This window comes from Rhinatrema bivittatum, chromosome 1 (genome assembly GCF_901001135.1).
Source record: "Rhinatrema bivittatum chromosome 1, aRhiBiv1.1, whole genome shotgun sequence".
Taxonomy (NCBI): domain Eukaryota; kingdom Metazoa; phylum Chordata; class Amphibia; order Gymnophiona; family Rhinatrematidae; genus Rhinatrema; species Rhinatrema bivittatum.
In genome coordinates, this window is record NC_042615.1 from 225,951,003 (window position 1) to 225,975,058 (window position 24,056).

The window sequence follows — 24,056 nt, forward strand, 5'->3', positions numbered from 1 at the left end:
GGGGGGTTGTAGTTAAATTTTTAGGGGGTTTTTTTTATATTCGCTCCATAAGACACACAGACATTTCCCCCCCCCCCACACACTTTTGGGGGGAAAAAGTGCGTCTTATGGAGTGAAAAATATGGTAAGCAAAGATATATCCACAATGGCTTTTCGAAGAGAATACTGAAGAGCTAAAATTACTGCAGGGGTATATCTAGGGTGACGTCAGCCAACCGAACCGCATGTGCTTCCAGACAATTGATGCTCCAGAGACCACCCCATAATATCCAGTCAGGGCCTGCAGTGGCCTTCAGGCATCAGTGACGGCAAGCTTATAGAGAGAGGCCCCAATGGCCTAACCCTTCCTTCCATGTGAGCTGCTTGTTACCAAGGAAACACGTGATTGATGGGGCCCACACTGGTTTTTCTTCTTATTGCTGTTGCTGCCGCAAGGCCTAGTACCAGACAAATGAAGTAAGGTTAGGGTTGGGTTTCAGATGGGGGGGGGGGGGGGGAAGGGGCTGGGATAATCTGGGAAGAGTCCATGGAGGGTGGTACCTGGGAAATAGATCTAGGACTGTGCCATGCTGCTGGCATATTTTTAGAAGGGGGGTCTCCCCCTTCCAAACTCTCCTCCGCTTCACACTCCTGGATATTTAAGAATGGGGGGAGCTCCCTCTGCCTCCACTGTAGGACTTTTTCTGAAATGTTTGCTGTCCTTGGGGGCCTTGTAATTTGATCTTTTAATAAATGACCACTTCCAAGGTGATCCCCATATTGCCAGTGCTTACGTAGTTTGATTTTTGTCTGGAAAAGGTAGAAATTAAAGGGTGATAAATGAGCTCTGAGGCCAGACGTTGCAGGTTACTATTGTACAGTAATCGTTCTCAAAAGCTGCCATTTGTAAAGAAAAGGTGTTACTGGCTCATTTATCTTTTATTGTTCCCACAGTGCTTGGCTGCTGGTTCAATTATTATGAACCGAGAAATAGAAAGCATGGCTATGAGACCCCTAGCCAAGGATCTGACTCGTAGCTTGGAAGAAGTTAGAAACATCATTCGTGACCAGGCTCTGAGGGATCTGAACATGTATACAGATAAAATGAAAGAATCTCTTAAACACTTCGACATTCTCTTTGCTGAATTTGAGTTGAGGTACAGTAATTACTTCAAAATAAAGTGAGCAGTGTCATCTGAATAGTTTTCCCACTAGTAACATTTTAAGAAGGTAAATCACATCTAACCTAATTGGAACCAAGAAAAATACTTTTATAATTCTTTTAAAATTTTACTGTGACTACAAGCAAAAGAAAATAACTTACCGGTAAATATATTGTGTTGCTGGCAAAGGTGTGTGGGAAGCAATGGGTCTGAGAATAAAAGCTGCTTTTCCCAGGGAAGACATCACAGCAGCCACCTTAATGTCTTATGACTTTTATCAATTGAAGCCTCCTGGACCCACTATTAATATTATTTTCCATTACTCTGACTGCACCTGAGGCCAGTTTGGTGCTATCACCCATAGGGATCACAAGCATCACTGTCAGCAAGAAAAACTAAGTTACTCTTCTCACTTTTACCGAGTAAGAAAACAACCAAAGGTACAAAATAAGTATATTCCTTTATATACGCACAAGCTGACTTGGCGCCAGTATCTGCAGACTTCTATGCATGTTTGATTTGTGTCAGGTCTTTTGTTCTCCAGGCTGGCCTTATGTACCCTGACATTTTCCACAGTTATTGATTAATTTTTGTTGTATCGTGGTAGCATATATATATATGTGTGTTTGTTTATTTATTTATTTATTTAACATATATATATATATATATATATATATATATATATAGATATATATATATAGCCTATTTTATATATTTCCAACTGAATGTTAAATAATATATCCAAGCCTGGATGGAGGTGGTGGTGAAGAAGGAAAGCTATAATGTGTTGCACATCTGAAGTGTTACTAGATATCACTACATGCTGAACACTGGGCAAGTATTAAATGTTTCTAAGCATTTTGTTTTAAGGCACTACAACATTTTTGTAAATATCTAATTGATGAGATTTTCTTTCTGTTTATACATCCCTGGCAAAAATAATTTATGAATAGGGCTGTAATGAAAAACAAGTTGTCCTTTAATTACTTTTAAAGCACTTTACCTTTACCTATTCAATAAGAGTCCTCAGATTTGGGGTCCACCGAATGACTCGGTAGCCATGTGGTGCCCTGCTATACAATAATTGCAAGTTCAGGTCCCAGACCTGGCTTTGCTTCTCAGTCCAGCTGGGGCTGGGAATGCTGCAAAGTCTGCATTCACACCCCCGAACAAGGGAGAACCAGCCATCATGCAGTGGTGACATTACTGTCCAGACTCGAGGTGCACACATACACTATGCTGCAATGGCTGAGCCACAAGGAGTGGAAGAAGAGGTTAAACTAGAGGAGATTAAAAAAACCAAAAAAACCCAGATAGTTATGAATGAAAGCTCAAGGCACTTTGGCCACGGTAGAGTCTGCGGAGGAGTGTTTCTGCTCAAGCAGAAAACCTAAATGGGCAGGAGGAAACTTCTGGTCCATAAAACAAAAAAATGAATATTCAGATTTCCATTAACATCTCAGATTTGTTTTTATTATTTAGCTTTCTACTGCTGGTTAGACTATCGCATGTTTTGCTAATGCTCAGTCATTTTTTTCACACTAATTCACATATTTCTAAGAGGAGCTGTAGCTTGGATAATAGTGTGCAGTTATCAAGTGTGATGTGCACATGTATTCTTGCATGTTGTGCTGTCATATTTGTAAGCTGTCACCTCAACAAGCCACAACTTATTATTTTTAAAGGTATTAGCCTAGATAAAAGCCACATTTGTATTCAATCATTTTTATGAAATACAGTGGGAGCAGTTTTCTGAAGTGGAAAACGCAAGTTCAGTGAAAAGTTTAATAAAGCCTTTTATCAGAAAGTGCAGCATGTCTAAAATCCACTCACTTATCAAACCTGTTTCTCCAGTATTAAAAAAGAACACATTATCTTTCTTCTCACTACATCTCATTTAAAATACTTTTATTAACTTCCAAACCTGACCAGTTAAACCGTGGGACTTACTAATTTTTCTCGGCCGCATCTGGCTCAACCCTCCAGCACACCTTCAAGAAATGGCGCTTCTTGCTCCAGCTCCAAACAACGGAAGTATTCTGTATTTAAACAGTTTAGCCTACTCTGACTTTCACCAATCAGCCTCTCTATCACATGTTCACCCACCAATTGACTTTAAGGCCTTCAGTGTGTACTGTCCGCAATTTAAAGATCCACCTTTGTTCTTTTTGTAGCAACCTTTGGTTTAGGTTGCCTCCTCATTCGTCTTTCTTGAGGACCTCTAACACTGTGCATTTTAAGCTTTCAAACAAATGGCCTTTCTCTACACAATGTTGTACAAGTGGTGCCTCCATTTTCATGCATTTTAAAGCACTTTTATGTTCAATTAAATGGGTTTTCAGTTTCCTCACAGTTTTCCCCACGTATAATAACTCACAAGGACACCAGATCACGTAAACAAGAGTGTCAGTTATACAAGATGTTCTTGTGGTGGGAACATAATGCTTCAGCTTGGCTACTGGTATATTAACATTTGAATATGCATTAGCACACATAGAACAAGAGTTACATGGGTGATGACCCATCTCCTCACTTGTCTTGTCCTCTATTGGCTTAAAGAAAGAGTGTACCACTGAATCCTTGATGTTATTACCTCGCTTAAATGCCATCAAAGGCTGATCTCTGAAAACGGAGTATAATTGTAAAATGTGCCAGTGTTTTCTAATACTTGTCACTACATCTTGTATACCCGCAGAGAATGGTAAAACACAAGTTAATCGATTGGTTTTAACTTTTCTCTGCAGAGTTAGCAACAACTCCCTATTGTTCCACCTTGCCCGCTTTAAAGCCCGCCACACCACTTTCGCCGGGTAACCCCTTTGAAGAAACCTCTGACTCATCTCCTTTGATCGTTCTTTAAATTCTTCTGTGGTTGAGCAAAGCCTCCTCAACCTCAGGAACTGTCCAAACGGTATGCTATTAATTAATTTTTGAGGATGACAACTGGAATAACTTAAAGTATTCCTATCTGTGGTTTTTTTTATAAATTGTGAAGAAAAACTGTTCTACCTCTATGGAGATCTGAATATCCAAAAACGGTACCATTGTTCCCCCGAAGGTGTATATAAATTGTAGCGCCATTTGTTTTGAAGATGTGCTGCAGGGTTGAGCCAGATGCGGCCGAGAAAAATTAGTTGAATCCCCTGAAGCAGGCGATAATAGATGCCAAAACATTGTCAATGTCGGGAGTCGAATAGCGTGAGCAACACGGAGGGTAGCATTAAGAGAAAAAAAGAAAAGAAAAAATTGTTTTCAGATTAAATTTTTGAACACTGGGGTGTCAGTTAAGTCACGGCTTGAAGTTCAGATAAGTTGAACACAAGCGATTTGGGAAATGTGTGCAGTTCTAAAGGTTTTTTTAAAGTAAGGTGATTACACTCTGCATGATTGAAGAATTTTAAAAAAATATTGGGAAATAGTAAATGAAGTGACACCAAGTGCTACATACACGAAAATGGCTGCAGCCCATTGCGGGCAAGAGCTAGACGACTGTATACATGAGAGCACATTAAATTCGGATACTAATTCCCATAGTATTATAAAAAGAAAAATTGTCATATTAATTATAAATTATTTGGAGTTCCTCATAAATGTTGGTTAATGGTGGTATGATTCTCCAGTATTAAAGCCAGGAATTGTTAAAACTTTTTGTATGTTTCTACTTCGCTTGTCTTCCTCTGTTAACAAACTTCTTCCAAAGAAGTCTTGAATAGAAAAAAAAATAAAGCCTGCATTTCTGTACAATAACTTCATCTAGCATTGCATAAAGTTATCACATAATATTTCATCTTTAACATTTTGGAAAATCTTTTGATTTCTTTGCAGTTATGTCTCAGCTATGGTACCTGTAAAGTCTCCAAAAGAATATTATGTGCAGCAAGAAGTAATTGTGCTGTTTTGTGAAACAGTGGAAAGGTAAGCTCCCTGCACCATTGTCCAGATTCATTTTCTTTTATATAGAACCATGGATTTACTTGATATTGCACTCTAATAAAGAGGAGCGAGGAGCAAAAAAACAGAAAAAAACCCCCAAAGGCATAAAACAGCAAATCATATTGAAGTTGTCATCCATTTTTAGTTCAGAAAGCAGACATAGGTAAATAGTTTATTTGGGCAGGCTGGAGAATATAAATGTGTTATTCAGAACCGAAGTAGAGAATGAGTGAGAGGCCAAGCAGGATGAAAATGGGCAATCAATAATAAGGCTTGGGACCTCCCTTTTCCAAGCCTTGGATTGCATTAGTGGCCTCATTTCCTTATGCATGAGCCTCATTTTCCTTTTTGGGCATACTGAATTGCTCAGTTGGTGTTGCTTCCATATGATGATGAAAAACAAAAAATGCATGACAATGGTCATGTTCTGCACAGAATATCACGTGATCTAAGAGCAAAAGCTGTCTCCACACCATCTCAGTTGCATTCTCTGAACACTGATTTACTTTAGCTCCTTAGGAATCAATTGGAAAACCCCAACACACAGAAGACAGTTATTTTTGCAGTGACAAAAGAAACCACTATTGACTTAACAGGCTGCAGGGCATAAGGAACTTATGGCATGTAAAGTCAGCCTGTGTCTAAGTTTAAAAAAACCAAAACACTCTTTTCCATCTATGCAATTTTTAATCTATATCCTTTGCTCACAGTTGTCTTTTCCATGATGGGACAGCATTCATAGGATTCTAAACACACATCATGTAATCTTTATTGCCTAAACTACTGCTATGGCTTTACAATCTTGCAAACCCCATCTATACAGCGTAGCAATGGTAGGAGTCCTGGCTACCAGAGTTTCATCTGTCACATATAAGGCCTCCATCACTGCATTCCTACCGTGCACCCTCAACAGGCATGGAATAATAGAGGGTTTCTGCCTTCCTTCATCACATTCCTGCAAGCACCCTACCACGTTCTACAATGCAACCAACATGCATATTATTGTCATAATCTTTTCTAGTCTAGGATGCCCTGCGGAGTGCTGTTGTCAGTACCCTGAAAAGTTTAATACTTATGGAAATAAATATTTACAAATTCTTATATTCTGTGACTTCAATAAAATAATTGTTCATTTCAGAGCACAAGATAACATTCTTTATCTTTCAGATGTGTCCATTTGTATGAACATGGCATATTTATGTCATGTATTTATGACATGGCATATTTATGACTGTTGTATCTTATTATTGTTTTCCCTTTTCTAAAGCCTGCTGTTCAGAATTACCAAAAAAGCACATGATGCCTCTCAACCATGCCTAGACAGCACAAGCAGACCAAGGCCATTTAAATGCTGGTAATGCACCACCAAAACCGTGGTGCTGGACATGGTATAAAAATGCAGGCATCAGGGCTGGTGCCAAGAGTATTAGGCACTCTAAAGCTTAATGTCTGGAGGCCCCCCCTCCCCACGCACACCTCCTTACAAACAATTTATGCCTTCCCCTGAGACCACCCACCGCAGCCCGGTCACTCAAGACCACAGAGAGAATGCCGTAGGAGAGACCAAGGAGAGTACAGCCTGCCTAATGTGATCGGCGGGAGCAGAGGGCAGCAACAAGACCAGCAGATGCATGTGGGAGGTAGAGAGAGGAGGCTGGCCAGATGCCAGAGGTGCATTCCCCCTCCCTCGCCCAGGAGAAATCAATATACTGGCACCTGCAGGACTGTTCTCACCCACTGCAGCCTGGCAATGCTCAAAACCATGGCACGAATGGCGGAGGCACTTGCGCCAAGAGGCGTGCACCCAGTGCACACCCACGAAGGAGAGTGACAAAGGAGCATGCTCCTTTGTGTGTGCCTGAGGTGAAGTCTGCAGATACTTCTCTCTTCTCCTCCTCTGCCCTGACAATACAAGGAAAATGGTTCAGGAACACCTCACAACTACTAGGATAGAACAAGACTCGCATAAAAACCTTAAGCAGTTCCATAAAATCAAACAGCAAACGAACCTCGTCATAATACTAACCTCATCTACCCCACGAGAAACAATTCCTCAGCGGCTAACCCCTACCTAATATTCTCACTGCTTCTTTTAAATGCGCAGTCTATTTTGAAAAAAATCCCTCTAATAAACGATTTACTTGAGGAATTAAACCCAGCCATTTTCTGCATCATTGAAAATTGGCTGAACAATAATAACATTCTTTTAAATCAAATTGAACATTCTATCTATAATTTTCACTTACCCAGGCCTAAACGTAGGGGTGGGGGATAACTAATGATTAGTTAAAAAAAAAAAAAAAAGAGCTCAAACTTATGCCTTACAGGTTAGAGGTTAACCCTCTTTATGAAGTGGCCATACTTAAATCGCCACAATTAAACATTGGTATCGTTTATGGTCCCCCAGGAATACTTCAAAAAGACTGTTTACCTCTCATCAAAGCATTCCCTTCACACAAATCCACCCTCATAGTAGGTGACTTTAATATACATGTTGATAGAACAACCAAATCCTCTGCATGTGAAACTACCTTAGGAAATATGGAAGCAATGAAATGGTCACAATTTGTATCTGAACAATCACATAAAGCTGGACATACTCTAGATCTCATATTCGCCAACTACAACAATTGCATGATAAATACTTCTCACACGATTCTGCCTGGTCTGACCACCAATTACTAAAAGCTGATACAACCATCCTCAACACAACAATACAAAACCCAAACATCAACCAGAAATTCACCTTCAGAAAAAAAAGAGCCAGAGCTACTCGCTGACCCTATAAAAGATTCAGAAAAAATCACTCTACAGAGACTCTACTCATATCCTTAACAGACCCCATATTACAGGCTTTTAACAGTGATGAATCTTACATCCTGGTGCTAATTGACCTCTCGGGTGCCTTTGACACGGTTAACCATACCCTTCTATGCCATCAGCTGAGAAAAATCAGAATTGACATCGATATAATGAAGTGGTTCACCTCCTTATCAAAAAAGGATATTCCAAGTCAAACTGGGCAACCATATTTCTAGCACCTTCCCAATCGACACTGATGTCCCCCCAGGGTTAATCATTATCCACAACTCTATTCAACATCTACATGCTTCCACTATGTAATTACTATCTGATCTAGGAATCGCCTTCTACCTATATGCCGATGACATTCAGTTCTTTATACCATACACCATTTTTGTTGAAAATACAGTATGGATGCTGGCATCACACATGAAGGCTATTCAACATGAACTATCCTATCTTAAAGTTATCTCTAAACACTAAAAAAAAAAAATAATTTTGTTAAGAAATCCTCCAATAACACCCACCGACACTTGATCTGGGTAACTTCAATATTACACCCTCAGACCAAGTGAGGGACTTAAGAGTACAGATTGACGAGAACCTAGCTATGGAAAAATATATAAACAAATTAATAAAATCAGGCTATGCCAAACTGCAATTACTATATAGACTGAAACTATTGGCGACTCGTGTAGACTTCCATATGGTGCTACAAACCCTCATTTTTTCAAATTTAGACTATTGAAACTCTCTTCTACTCGGAGCACCTAATGGTCTTATTAAAAAATTACAACTACTACAAAATGCTGCAGCAAGACTCCTGACAGGATCCAGGAAATTCGATCACATTTCACAATCACTGATAGCTCTGCATTGGCTACCGATACAGTCCCAAATCTATTAGAAAGTCTTAACATTAATGCATTCCTCCCTCCATTCTGCCAACACTGGCCTAGTAGGGGTGGCACTACAATCATACAAGCCACAGAGATCACTAAGATCTCATAATAAAGGATTACTAGCTGTACCGTCATTACAGAATACACATCTGACAAAAATAAGAGACTGTATGTTCTCCATAGCAGGTCCTACACTTTGGAACTCCCTACCTGAGAATCTTCATCTGACTACTGAAACAAAGAAATTCAGACGTGACCTCAAAACATGGTTATTTCAAAATGCCTATAACCTAACTTAACCTTCTGAAATCATTACTTGCTCCTACATGGGCAAACTCAATATGAACCTAACTAAAGAACTCTTCTCCACTTTCTTTCCAATGCAGCCCAAATAAATATATCAGAAACATCTTCTCTCAACCCCCTTCTTTATATATCCCTCCAACTCCTTTTATTGTTATCACCTTTTGTTATAAGTGCTTCCTCATCCCTGCTACCTCATCCCTTTATATCTCTCCTTCCCCTGGCTGTCTTAATCAATGTATGCGTGTTTTGCCTAAAATGTATCAATGTATCAAGTGAATGTAATTGGTACCTATAATATTTATGTCATGGCGCAAACAGTTGTGATCATCACTTGGAACAGCGGTATATAAAATGTCTAAATAAATAAACATATATTATAATAGATTATACTTGAAAAAGGACATTTTTGGATAAAAATATCACAGCATGTATTATATAAAGACTTCTACTCAAACAAAATAAACAAATACCAACATAACCCAAAGATGCTTTTCAACATCCTAAAAAGCCTAACCAAATCATCCAATGATGACCAGTTACAATCAACATCCAAGATCACTAGTAACGACTTCGCAGATTTCTTTAATGAAAAAATCAAAAATCTCATAAATAATAATCTCAACAACAACTCACAGGACCAGAAAATACAGAACCTTCAAACATCAAGCTGGCCCAACTTTGAGTCAGCATCATCTCTGGAAATCCAAATGATCATCAAAAACATGAACCCAGTTAAACACCCTATTGATGCCATACCCATTACGACGATCAAAAATATTGAACCATCAGTAACTAAAACGCTAACTGACATTGTAAACCTATCCCTCACTGAAGGAAATTACCCAGAATGCCTAAAATCTGCGGTTATCAAACCCATTATGAGAGTGAACAATCTTGATCCAGAAAATCCACTGAACTACCGACCCATATCAAACCTACCCTTCATTGCCAAAATCATTGAGAAAATAGTCCACTCCCGTCTCAGTGACTACCTTGAAGAAAACAACATCCTACTACCCACGCATTGTGGCTTCAGGAGACAACTGAACATGGAGACACTACTACTATCATTAAATGACACCGTACTCAAAGGTTTCGAAAACGGCCACAGCTACCTTCTAGTCCTACTCTACATATCAGCAGCCTTTGACACGGTAAACTACTCTATCATGATTGACCGTCTATCAGAAATTGGTGCAAAAGAAAAAACCCTACAATGGTTCACATCATACCTATCACAAAAAAAATAAACCTAGACACTGGAGTTCCCCAAGGCTCTGCTCTATCAGTGGCACTCTTCAACATTTATCTGCTTCCAATATGCCACTTCCTCTCAAACCTTAATCTAACCCACTTCATTTATGCGGATGACATACAAATATTAATCCCAATACACAACCCACTGGAAGAAACCTACAAAAAAACAGCCACTTACCTAAGCAGAATAAAGCAAATACTAACCAACATGAAACTCATCCTTAACTTTGATAAGACATTATAAGCATTATAAATGAAAACCTCCACTGGATCGATCCTCCACTCACACCACATACCTCCGCAAGACCAACTCATTCATCCCACCAAGGAACGCTCTGCCCCCCCTCGTTCAAATCCACCAGACTCTCCTCCACCACAAAAATAGCATTTTCTCTTGCAGGCCCTACATTATGGAATTCCATGCCTCCTGACCTACGAACCGAAACATCCACCCCTAAATTTAAAAAAAAAACTAAAAACTTGGCTGTTTCTACAGGCCTTTCCCTCAAATACTCCCCGCTAATATGAATAACGTTGTTAATCATAATGTTAAGAATTGCTAATGCTGAGTAATGTAAATACTAAGTACTGTAAATACCTTGATACTACTGATTTTCGTGTAAATACATCATCTGTTAGATTGTTCTCTTATACCTATCCTGTTAATCTACTTGTTTTTCTTCTACTCTCCTTTCACTTGCCACTATATCATTACCTGAGCTCCCTCCCTGATTTCCGTTCAAGTTCTCTATGTCTAATCATCCTGTACTCTAAAATGCTATATTCAATTAATCATCTATAAAATGTCGTCATTATTTATTCAACATTGTACTCTAAAATGTTCAACTTTATACTCGAAAATGTTCCTTAGTTAATTTGTATTCAACCTGTTTTTGCAATTTTTGTTCCTTGTTCCATGTAAAGGCTTTGCCAGTTATCCCAGCAATGCTATCCAAGTTCTTTGTAAACCGATACGATGTGCAAACGGTTGTCGGTATATCAAAATGCTAACATAAATAAATAAATAAGACTGAAATAATCATATTTGACAGAAAGAGCAACACTCCTCAACTACCAACACCTAACCTAATGAACCAAAAAGTGGCTATCTCTCCGGTCAATCATGTCCACAATCTAGGAGTCATAATTGACAAGGAACTTTCCTTCAAGAACCACATCACAACTAAAATCAAAGAAGGATATCATAAACTCCTAACACTGTCAATTAAAACCATTCCTCTCCTCCAACGACTTCAGATCAGTCCTTCAACTACTCATCTTCTCCAACCTGGACTACTGTAACTCCCTCCTATTCAACTTAACTCTGAACACCATCCGACCACTCCAAATCCTACAAAACGCAGCAGCAAGAATACTCACTGGATCTAAAAAACATGATCACATTACTCCTACGCTTATATCACTGCACTGGCTCCCAATAAAATTTAGTATAGAATACAAAATACTATCCATACTACATAAAATAATATATGAAAAACAAACAAACTGGCTAAGTTCATCCATAAAATTGCATGCTCCAAACAGAAATCTCAGATCAGCAAATAAAGGACTATTAAAGATTCCTCCTGCTCATGCTAAACAACTCATCTTAACTCAAAAGAGAGCGATTTTTCTAGGAAGCCCTAAACTCTGGAACACCCTCCCAATCGAACTCAGAACACAAGAAAACTTAAAAACTTTTTAAAAAAGAGCTAAAAACATGGATGTTTACCAAAGCATATCAACTCACCCAATGACTCAAAAAAAACACCATTCCCCTCCTGTTAACATCAGGAAAACTGGTGGACTCAATACAAGATGATATTATAACAAAGAACAGAAACATGTAAAGATTAACCTACAAACTAATTTTATAAAATGATATTTCTATGTTAGCAACCATATGAACCTTTCGGAAACTCTGTTAATCATCGAAACTTTGTGAACCGTTGTGATGGCGAAACCGAACGACGGTATAAAAAACTCGATAAATTATATTTACATGCACTGCTATGGTACCAACCAGTACACCCTGCAAAAAAAGACACTCTGAACCCATATGGTATTAGGCGTTTTGAAACACATGTTGGGTCTGGGCTTGGCCCTAAGAAAACCATGAATAAACTGAATTACAATTACAACATAGTGAATCTCCCATACCAAAACACTAAATGCTAGCACTTAAACCAACCCTACCTATGAAAAGGGGACACTACAAATATTATATTAGGCCTTAAAACTCCAATACACCTCTTTTTAGGAAAACAAAACAAGCCAAACTGCTACAGAACCCTACAATGAAACTACCTGCTTACAGAATACCTCACCTCAGTCACATGTGCAGAACACAGGTAAACCCTCATCAAATACAGAATAAAGATCCTATAAAGTAAAAATAAAAATGTGCAAACAACAACTGAACTGGAAACTGAAGAAGTTAGACCCTGTATGCAGTGTAGCAAAGGAAAAACAACTACCACATTCCACAGAAAACATAAAACAATATATCAAAAATATAAAACATCAGTCATAATAGTAAAGCCATACTAATGAAAATACATATTTCAAAACAGCTGAAGAATACAGTAACATCCAATAAATAAAAATATTTCCAAATTTTATAAACCTTTCCCAAACACAAAATATTCAAAATAGCAAACACATTAAATAATTTCCTAAAACTAATGATTTAAAAAAATCACCTGCTCTCCATACCTGGGAACTTTTGATTTACAATCACTTTGAGATGGTTGTGGATTGGTTGTGGGAAGGTGACAAACTTTCGCTTTTCTGTCTCACATGCATACACTGTCCACACTCACTTACTCGTACATACTTACACATATGCGCTCTCTCTACCCCCCCCCCCCCCACATATTCTTACACACACATGATCTTTCTCCCACATGTTCTCACACACATGCTTTCACTTTCTGATATTCTCACATGCTCTTTCACACCCTCTTTTACACAAACATGCTCTCTCCTTCCCACATTCTTTCTTTCACACATTCAAGCGTTTTCTCTCTTACACACACATGCTCACTCTCTCTCACTCCCATATGCTCTTTCTCACACACACACATGCTCTTGCCTTGGAAGTCACAGCAAGGAGGCATTTGCAGTCCAAGCCTTCAACTGTGACAGTACAAGGAGGGAAATGATTGCACTTCCTGTTAGAAGCCTGTCCTTTCACACGCTCCATCTTGGTAGGTCAGGTCTCCACCTCTTTCACTGACTGCTGCGTTCCTCTGCCTTTTTTCTCTTGAGTATGCACACAGGAGGTAGAACTCGCTTCTTTGCTGTATCTGCGCACTCAAGGGTCCCTTGGCTCTGAGTTACAACTTCAGTGCTGCTGCGTTGGGGGAGGTTGGAATGTGGAGATATGTGCTGAACAGCTTGGCTGCTTTTTGTCCCATTGTTACTTGTGTGCTTTTCCTCGTCTCAGGCGAACTGCAGGGGCCAGTGAAGCGGCGACTGGGCCAGTCTTTCTGCCGCCTCAGGGACCATGTCACTCTAGGCAGCCGTCTAATTCACCTAATGGTTCCACTGGCCCTGGCGCAGGCATCATACATTCTTTCTCCTTGCCTGACTGAAAATAGTAGCCAAGGCTACCACTCTCCCCCCCCCCCCCCCCAAACAATTCACAGGTACCACCCACCTGCATTCCTGCAGCTAGTCCTCCACGGCTAATATCGATATGAGGATGATTATTCTCAGTTGGGTTCTTTTCCCAAGCCTGGTAAGTTTGTCATGTTTTGTCTCTTAACTTGTGTGAGGAAGGATAAGCTCCATTGTTTATGGGTCCAATGTGTGCTGGTAGAATGGAAACCAATCTTTTCTCTAGATTTAATATTTTGCGCTTGTCCACTAATGAAAGTCTGTTTTCTTCCTTTCAATGTTTTCCCAAACAGACCTAGACCCTGTGAGGCACCCCCTTCTAGGTACTGTGCGGTAAGAGTGATTCCTGTAAGTTATTGGAGGATCCTTAGGGGTATGAAGACTCAAAAGACCAACTGTGGCATTTGGAAGTGATCCACCCCGTGAATATTTTCCTGTACATATGTCGTCATTGTTCATGCAATGTGTCTGCCGGTATCTTCATGCAATGTTTTTCTCTCAGGCATGCTGGTTGGCACCTCTTCTGTTCTGATATCTTATTTGTGTCATTTAGTCCAACTTTAATACAGTGTTTTTACCTATCTGTGTCATGGCATTTTTTCCTTTGTGTGCTTTGGGTATGCAGTGACAAAGTGTGTGATGTTCGTGTTCCCTGAATGATCTGTCATGCTGCTTGTTTTGTTCTTGGTTGCATTTTAAGTATTCTCTCTTGGGTGAATCCTGCCTTTTCCTTCTTACTTCTTAGTATAGCTGTAACTCCCTTGTATGTGGGTTTCTTTCAACTTCTTTTCTTTTTTCCTTACTAGCTAGGGCATGCAGCAGACTCTGCAAAAGAGCAGTGTTGTGCAGACCAGACATTTATTTAAAATTGTAATCACTTTTCCAGTTTAAATAGTCTGAAGCAATGCACACCAGTGGTATTACTTGGAGTTTCTTCTGGCATTGAAGGAGGTATCTGATTTTGGAAGCAGAGTCATGAGTTCTGCTGCCTTTGTTGCTTGCTTAATTTGTGAGTTGTTCCTTTTTCCTCTTTCAGCCTTGCCCAAATGTGATCATGCTCTGCCTCTGGGAGAAGGTTCCTTACTCTCACCCAAAGGCTACAGAAACCTGGCACTTTCATTCTTGGGTCAAAAAGTGGTATATAAAATAAATATTTTTTATTTTTTACATTTGGTGTCCTTTGTGGTTTTTCCTAGATATTTGTCTAAATGATGCATCAGTGCAGGTGCATAGAGTAAACCCTAGCAATGTGTAATTGTGAGAGAGAGAAATGAATGAATACTGAGGAGGGGCTAGGAAAGGTACTTATGTGGATAATGTGAGTGTTTGTGCCATAGGGAGGGATCATGAATACCACTTTTCAGTAGCCAAATGGCACTATATGCTGCAACTATTGCAGTAATCTCTCTTCAAAAGCAGCAAGAAGCTATACGAAATGGGACATTTAGCAATTTTTTTCTAAGCTTTTGTTTTGGAAATTTCATTTCAATTTAAATTGTAGTGAAAGGAAACAGTGTGGCATGGACTGGCTCCAATGATTCTTTTATGGGGGAAAAAATGATATAGTTTTCCTTCCATAGGAAATAAAGAGAAGCTAGGTGAGCAAAAGGGAGGCCAGCTGGATTTATGCTGGGAACTAGAATAAATATACTTGGTATACAAGTTTCAAGGTAGCGAATGAAAGCTGCTAATCTAGGCAGTTGAATAACCCTTTATGAGCAGGAGTAGAGTAGAACCTATTAATGGAGAATATAGGTGGGCTCGGCTAGCTCCTGCTTAATCCAAAAGCATCTTATTTGTACCCATCAAATAATTTGTTTGGAAATAAACAAATAGCAACCGAAGGTCCTATTTAAAAAAAAAAAATAATAAAAAATAGGCATTTGGGAAAACCCTCTATTCTGCTGCTGTTCACTTCCTGAAGACCAGAACATCAGGGGATAAATAAACCCCACGGTATTTGATTACAAGAGCATTGTCGAAATTTGTCAAGAACATTGTTATCAGGAAACGTAACTATAAAATCAAAATTAAAATTCATTATATACATTAATCACATCAATTTGCATTAATAACAGTAATTGGTGATTTCTGTGAGAATTTGTTTACAAATACTGTGCTTTTTCTTCTACATAGAGCCTTAACATTTGGATACCTCACACAAGACATGATTGATGACTATGAACCAGCATTAATGTTTACAATTCCAAGATTAGCCATTGTGTGGTAAGTAGTTTATGATGGATATTAGAGAGATGCATTCATTAGAAATAAATGGGCAATGATAAATGAGTCCATTTTTGGTTTGGTTCTTTTATTTTTTTAACACTTTATTTATAGAATAGGCATAAGCTAGGTCAACACCCAACAGTGAACAATTACATATAATATAAGTACAAAGATCTCTCCACCTGAACACCACTTTACCATTCCATTATTCAAGTGGAAAGTTCTTATGATTCCTTGTAATGTCAATATGAATCCCACCCTCTAACATACATAGGGGCAGATTTTAAAAAAGTACGCGTATGCGTACTTTTGTTCGCGCACCCGGCGCAAACAAGAGTATGCCGGATTTTAATAGATATGTGCGTAGCCAGGCGTATCTTTTAAAATCCGGGGTTGGTGCGTACAAAGCTGCACAAAATCGGCAGCCTGCGCGTGCCAAACCACGCAGCCTGCCTCCATCGGAGCGGCCTTAGAGGGAACTTTCCTTCCGCCTCCCCCTCCCTTCCCCTACCTAACCCACGCCCCAGCCGTATCTAAACCCCCCCCACCTTTATTATAAAATTTACGCCTGCCCCAGCCAGCTGCTGGCATGCGATTCCCTGGCCTGGGAGCAGTTTCGGAGGCCTCGGCCACACCCCCAAAACGCCCCCGGGCCGGAACCATGCCCGCGGCCCCGCCCCCAGAATGCACCCAGATGACGCGCCGGCCGCAACACGCCCCCCCCCCGAAGCACCCCCCCCAGGTAAGCCTCGGGACTTTCGCGCGTCCCGGGGCTTGTGTGCACCGCCGAGCCTATGCAACATAGGCTCGGCGCATGCACGGGGTGGAAGGGGCAGCTTTTCGGGGGTTACGTGCATATCCTACGTGTGTACCCCTTTGAAAATCTGCCCCATGGTATTTTTCTTATTAAGCGCAAATATCAGCTTTTCTAGGTCTGCAGTGTCATGTACGGTATTGTTTATGCCACTGGGTCAGCGAGGAATTGATTTCCAGTAGGTTGCAACTGTAAATTGTGCCTCATGCATAAGGTGTTTGCACAATGTACATTGGTATCTATTCAATGATACATCCATCCATAGCCCCAGTAGGAATAGTACAGGACAGAGACACAGATGACTTACCCGGATTTTAGTGAATATCGCCTCAACACTTGCCCAAAACTCTGTCAGAGGTACACAAGTCCAACAAACATGAATATACGTCCCAGCCTCCCCACAGCCCCTTCAACGTAATCCAGACATCTGTGGGGAAAATGCTACCTAGTATATGGGGGTACCTATTGGTTCTTCTGACTAATTTGTGCAAGAGTAAAACTCATCTACTACAAATTTGAGATTCTGTGGACTTGCTTCCAAAAGGTTCCCCCGTCCCTCTCCGATAATCTTAACCCCAGATCCATATTCCATTTATCTATTGGGGCAGCAAAGGGTTACTTATCTTCATAGGGCAATATGATAGCACATCAGAGGAGAAATGATTTTACAGCCCACTTTGAACTCAATCAGTATCCACTCTACTCATGTGGGTCTCCTCTATACTCGGGCTACCTTTTCAATTCTGGACATTTGAAACTGTATCCTTTCATATATTTCCCTTGATTCTTCCTCCAGGTCAAACTCTTTTTGCAAAACATCAAAAGAGAGCCAACTATGTTCATCCCTTAGTTGGTCTAAAAATTTTAATGCCATTTGCCTCTAGTCATAAAGTTGAATGTGAAATGTGGCAATTGAGATACTAGGATTATCTTTTAATACAGCAAGAAGCGTGTGCATCACTAAGAGAATGTGCAGGTACTTATACAGTATGTGCCACATTTTAACTGTATGTGCAACAATCAGGTTGGAACTCAACAGCTGTCACACTTTCAGCGAAGAGCGTGGTAAGAACAGGAGAAAAAGGAAAGTCTGTCCCTTCTGTGACTTCCTCCTCCAATGACAGCTGTGGCTGGTTATATCTCCTATCAAGCCATACCGGCAGGCATACCAGTCGGAAGGCCAAGTAGTACTCAAGTAAATTAGGGAGTGCAAAATCTCCTCTCTGCTTTGTATACCATAAGGTACTGAGTTTCAGCCTGGGGGATCTCCCTTGCCAAACAAACCTAGAAAAAGGACCATTTAAATTTGCAAAAAATTTCATAGGTAGGTTTATCGGTAGATGCTGAAATAGGTACATCTTCTTGGACAAAATATTCATCTTGAGAATCCTAAGAAAGTGAAAACCATCTCTGTATATCTTCTAATATCTTTTTGCATATCAGGGTATAATTTGTTATCCCAGGACAAGCAGGATGATAGTCCTCACATATGGGTGACATCACTGGACGGAGCCCTATCATGGAAAACTTTGTCAAAGTTTCTAGAAACTTTTGACCAGCACACTGAGCCCACTGAGCATGCCCAGCATGACATTATCCCTCGAGCCACAGGAGTCTCCCTTCAGTCTCTTTTTTCTGCACTGCAGTTAGCCTCGCCATTAGGAGCCCTGTGTGATTCTTCACACAATTTTCCTCACGGAAAAAGTATTAAAATTTCCTAAAAAAAAATCTCCCACTTTAATTCCATTTCTTCGATCGGTGAGTTAAACATTTATTGCGGTTGATACTATTCTCACTGTCCCTCGGTGCCCAAAGGCCATCAACGGCTGTTCGTCCTTAACTTTTTGTCATCATGGCAACCAGGTTTAACAAGTGCCCAAATTGCCCTCGTAATATGTCGATCACCGACCCCCATGACGAGTGCGTTCTATGCCTGGGCACAGGACATAATGCTTCTTCTTGTCCTCAATGCGCTGAAATGACAGCCAAAGGCAGACAGGCCCGTCTGGGAAAAAATGGAAAGCTTGTTCAAAATACAGTTACTTCTTTTGACATCAACGCAGTCTTCACCGGCGGGAGTATCTAAAAAAGTGGTAATAAAGACCCACTGGATACTTGAAGGTAGTGGTGACCACCCATCTTAGACTGCATCAAAGTTGTCGACTAGATCTATCTCTGTGCTAGAGAAAAAGAGAACCGAGCACCGAGAAAAACATCGACACTGGCATCGACGGGATTCTACACCCGGTGCCGGCTCAGTTTCCGGAGCGGTTTTGATGGCCATCGAGCCGCCCCTGAAGAGGACTAGGTTAGAGGAGCCATCTACGCACTCGACATCACAAAGTCCAAGGCGATCCCCACCGATATCGGAGCCGGGAACTGTGCCACCAGAGGGACCCGTGGAAGTGCCAGTTCCGCCTACTCTGCCATCCCCTATAGCTGCTCTGTCTTCATCAGCTATATGGGAGGAACTGGATGGATTTATCCGCCAGGCAGTCATCGATGCCCTTTGAGAACTACATCCACTGGTGCTGGTTCCCACACCGCCACCGATGCCATCGATTCTCACACCACTGCTCACCAGAATCAATACATTTATCGGTGCCCTACCGATGTATCCTGCGCCATCGAAGCTGAAGGCACCGACCAAGCATCCGAAACAGATCCCGATTCCGGGATCTTCGGATGAAGAAGGCACGGACTCTGACTCACAGTCGCCAATGCCGGGACCGTCAGGACTCTCGGGACTGAGCCATCTGACTCTTCCATCGATTCCACATCCATTACCATCAATGCCACCAAAGTATCAGCCAAAACCATCGAAGGATCCATCGATGACTTTACATCCTTCGATGCCATTCTTCATCCCTCCTTTCAGTCCTCGACCATACACCTTGTCAGATACCTGGGAAGATGTAGATACTGATTCTTCTACAGAAGATATCTTAGCAGACCCATCTCCACCAGAAGAAAGGAGAAAGTAATCACCTGAGGACCTCTCCTTCTCAAAATTTTAAAGGAAGTGTCAGACACAATTCCTTTTCAAATATTAACAGAAGAAGACACCTGACACAGGACTTTGGAGGTCCTCCAATTTGTGGATTCCCCCAAAGAGATAGTGGCTATACCAGTACACGAAGACCTAGTTTACCTCCAACATCGACTTTGGGAACATCCCTGCTCTATTCCACCAGTAAACAGACGAACTGATGCTACATACTTGGTGCAGCATATTACCTGGTTTCCAAAAACCTCAGTTCCCACATCAATCAGTTGTGGTAGAGTCAGCACAAAAAAGATCAAAGAGAATCCGTCCACATTCATCTACACCTCCTGGCAAAGAGCAAAGTTTTCAGGACAATTTAGGACAAAAAATGTTCCAAGATTCCATGCTCTTATCAAGAATTGCCTTATACCAATTATAAATGATGCAATACCAGAGAAATTTGTAGAAGCAGATTCAAGAACTATCAGAAAATCTTCCACAACATCAGGACACCCTCAGTACCATCATACATAAAGGTCTTGAGGCTGGGAAGCATGGGGTACGTTCTGCCTACGACCCATTCGAGACATCCTCCAGAATGGCAACGACTGGCATTAGTGCCAGAAGATGGGCATGGTTGAAGACTTCCGATCTCAGGCCGGAGGTCCAAGAAAAATTAGCTGACCTTCCTTGCACTGGTGAAAAAGTGCAAGATGCAGTTGCGCAGCTTAAAGATCATAATGAAACTCTGTGCCAACTATCCATAATCACTGCAGAAACTCCATCTTCGGCAAGACGCCAATCTAGGAAAGACACAAGAAAGCCATTCTATCGACCATGCAGGTATTATCCACCAGCTCCTCATGGGAGAACAACAAGGCCATCCCAAAGAGGTCATCCCAGGCATCCAAAAACATCCAGACCTCAGCCTCCCCCACAGACAGGCCAAGCATCTGGGTTTTGAAAAACTACCCATTATAACCCAAGGTTACCATCTGGATTCTCTCATGGTATTCAGAGATTCCCCACCAAATTCCCTCTGGGTACATAAAGATCATACCACTCTTCTAGAAACAGAATTATTCACCCTCCTGAGAGCCAGGGCTGTGGAACCTGTTCCCTGACCTCAGCAGGGCAGAGGATTCTGCTCCCGCTATTTTCTCATTCCAAAGAAAACAGGAGGCCTTCGCCCCGTCTTAGACCTCCGAAATCTCAACAAATTTCTACGAAAAGAAAAATTCAGGATGGTGTCTTTAGGCACCATGCTTCCCCTTCTTCAAACAGGAGATTGGCTCTATTCTCTGGATCTTCAAGACGCTTTTGCTCACATTCCAATATTCCCACCTCATCGCAAGTACCTGCATTTCCTAGTGGGTCATCAACACTTTCAATACTGGGTTCTGCCCTTTGGACTTGCCTTAGCACCCCGGGTATTTACAAAGTGCCTAGCAGTAGCTGCAGCCCATTTACGCAAGAAAATCATACACATTTTTCCTTATCTGGACGACTGGCTCATCATGAACCAATGAAAACAAGGAGCTCTCAACTCTCTCAAGCTCACAATCAATCTGCTTCACTCATTGGGATTTCATATCAACTACCAAAAATCCCACCTCATACCATCTCGCCTTCTGCAGTTTATAGGGGCAGAGTTGAACACCACCGTATCAAAGACCTTCAGACCCTATCCCTCACAGCCTGGATGTTGAAAGCTTGATCCTGCAACCACTCAATTTTTCAACTAATGTCTCTCAAGTGCTTGTAGCTTCACAAAAGCCTTCCACGCGAAAATCCTATTGTTGTAAGTGGAAAATATTCACCACGTGGTGCACGCACAAAAATATTGATCCCTTTTCCTGCCCCACATCATCTTTATTAGACTATCTCTGGCACCTTTTAGACTCTAGTCTCCACACTTCGTCGGTAAGGGTACACTTGAGTGCTGTCTCAGCTTACCACAAAGGAGCAGGGGATGCCCCAATATCAGCGCAACCCCTTATCAGTAGGTTTATGAGAAGTTTAATTGAACTTAAACCCCCTTTACAGCCACCAGTCACAGAATGGGACCTTAATGTAGTACTAGCAAGGCTCATGTGTTCTCCCTTTGAGCCCATAGATTCCTGCAATGTTAAATTTCTTACATGGGAAGTTCTCTTCTTAGTAACTATTACATCTGCTAGAAGACCACGCAGACACACTCTCTGGACTAGCGAGATCTCTGCGTGCAAAGAAAACAGCTTCAGCCCATCAGTTCCTAACAATGCTGGGACACATGGCTTCCATGGTCCACGTCACCCCTATGGCCAGATTAGCCATGAGAATAACGCAATGAACGTTGAGATCACAGTGACTCCAAGCTTTTCAACAACTGTCGTCTCCAATTCAAATAACCCACCAGTTACATTCATCTCTTCTCTGGTGGACGAACATGAACAATTTGCTAACAGGCCCTACCGTTCCAGCAACCAGTTCCACAAGTAACCTTAACTACAGATGCATCCACCTTAGGTTGGGGAGCACATATGAACAATCTTCAGACTCAAGGTACTTGGACAAAACTCGAAGCAACATTTCAAATCAACTTCCTGGAACTTTGAGCTATACATTATGCTCTATATGCGTTCAAGGACTGCCTTTCACACAAGACTGTTCTCATACAAACAGACAACACAGTTACCATGTGGTACCTGAACAAACAGGGAGGCACTGGCTCTTATCTCCTTTGCCAAGCAGCCGCGCAGTTTTGGGACCGGACCGGGCCCTGACACATTCCATGTTTCTCTGGGCCACTTATCTAGCAGGCATACACAACGTAGTTGCAGATCGCCTCAGTCGTCAATTCCATCCCCATGAATGGTCCCTGGATCCGGCGGTAACGACCAGAATCTTTCAACATTGGGATCAACCAACAATAGACCTCTTTGCATCCGAACTGAATCACAAAGTGGACAAATTCTGCTCCCTACACAAGCAGAGAAACCAGTTAGCCATGGACACCTTTGCTCGTCCCTGGAACTCAGGCCTCTTATATGCATATCCTCTTGATACCACTCATAACAAAAACTCTAATGAAGCTACAACAGGACAAGGGGTTAATGATACTCATAGCCCCTTATTGGCCTTGACAAGTATGGTTTTCCATACTTCTCGACCTCTCGATCAGAGAACCAATTCGCCTGGGCTCAGCACCCACTCTCATAACTCAGGACCAGGGCAGGTTGCCCCATCCCAATCTTACTGCTTGGACAACGAGGGATGACAAGATTCAGCCTTCGGACAATCTGTCTTAAAGAACTTATTTCCAGTATAGTCCCAACTCCTTCCACATTCAACCTGCTGTGATTTCAGACTGCTTCATTTTTCCCCAACAGCAGACCAGTTGTTGTGCCTGTTGCACAAGTTGTACGCTGTTGGTCCAAAACAAATATGAGTCATGCTGTAGCTTGCTAATCACCCATATGTGAGAACTATCATCTTGCTTGTCCTGGGATAAAGCAGAGTTACTTACCTGTAACAGGTGTTATCCCAGGATAGCAGGATGTAGTCCTCACGAAACCCACCCGCCACCCCGCGGAGTTGGGTCCGAAACATTTTATTTTGTTTTTCGCTCGCACTTATTGCTACAAACGAGATTGAAGGGAGACCCCTGTGGCTCAAGGGATAATGGCTCAGTGTGCCAGTCAAAAGTTTCTAGAAACTGTGACAGAAAGTTTTCCGTGTTAGGGCTCCGTCCAATGACGTCACCCATATGTGAGAACTACATCCTGATGTCCTGGGATAACACCTGTTACAGGTAAGCAAATCTGCTTTTTATAAATATCAGACCAATGTTTAGGTATAAAAATCCCCAAATATTTAAACCCTTTATCTGCCACCTGGAAGTGAGATAAACACTTCGGAAGCGAACAGGTCTGTGCACACCCTATCAAAAATAACTCAGATTTCTGATAATTATTTTATAACAAGACACTTCCCTGTAATTCTGTAAAATCTGTAACAGCTGGGGAGCAGATGTCTGAATCTGTCATGTAAATTAACACAGCATTTAGGGAGATCTTGTGGGA

General features: G+C 41.3%; 1 protein-coding gene across 3 annotated transcripts in view; it reads left to right on the forward strand.

The window, feature by feature from the left end:
• The window catches only part of ZFYVE28 (zinc finger FYVE-type containing 28), a 629,789-nt gene that overhangs the window by 388,468 nt on the left and 217,265 nt on the right, over nt 1–24,056 (forward strand). For all 3 annotated transcript variants that reach the window (XM_029592250.1, XM_029592232.1, XM_029592241.1), the window contains exons 4-6: nt 934–1,136; nt 4,968–5,057; nt 16,100–16,189. In XM_029592250.1, coding sequence (XP_029448110.1) covers nt 934–1,136; nt 4,968–5,057; nt 16,100–16,189 — 383 coding nt within the window. The remainder of the gene's footprint in view (nt 1–933; nt 1,137–4,967; nt 5,058–16,099; nt 16,190–24,056) is intronic.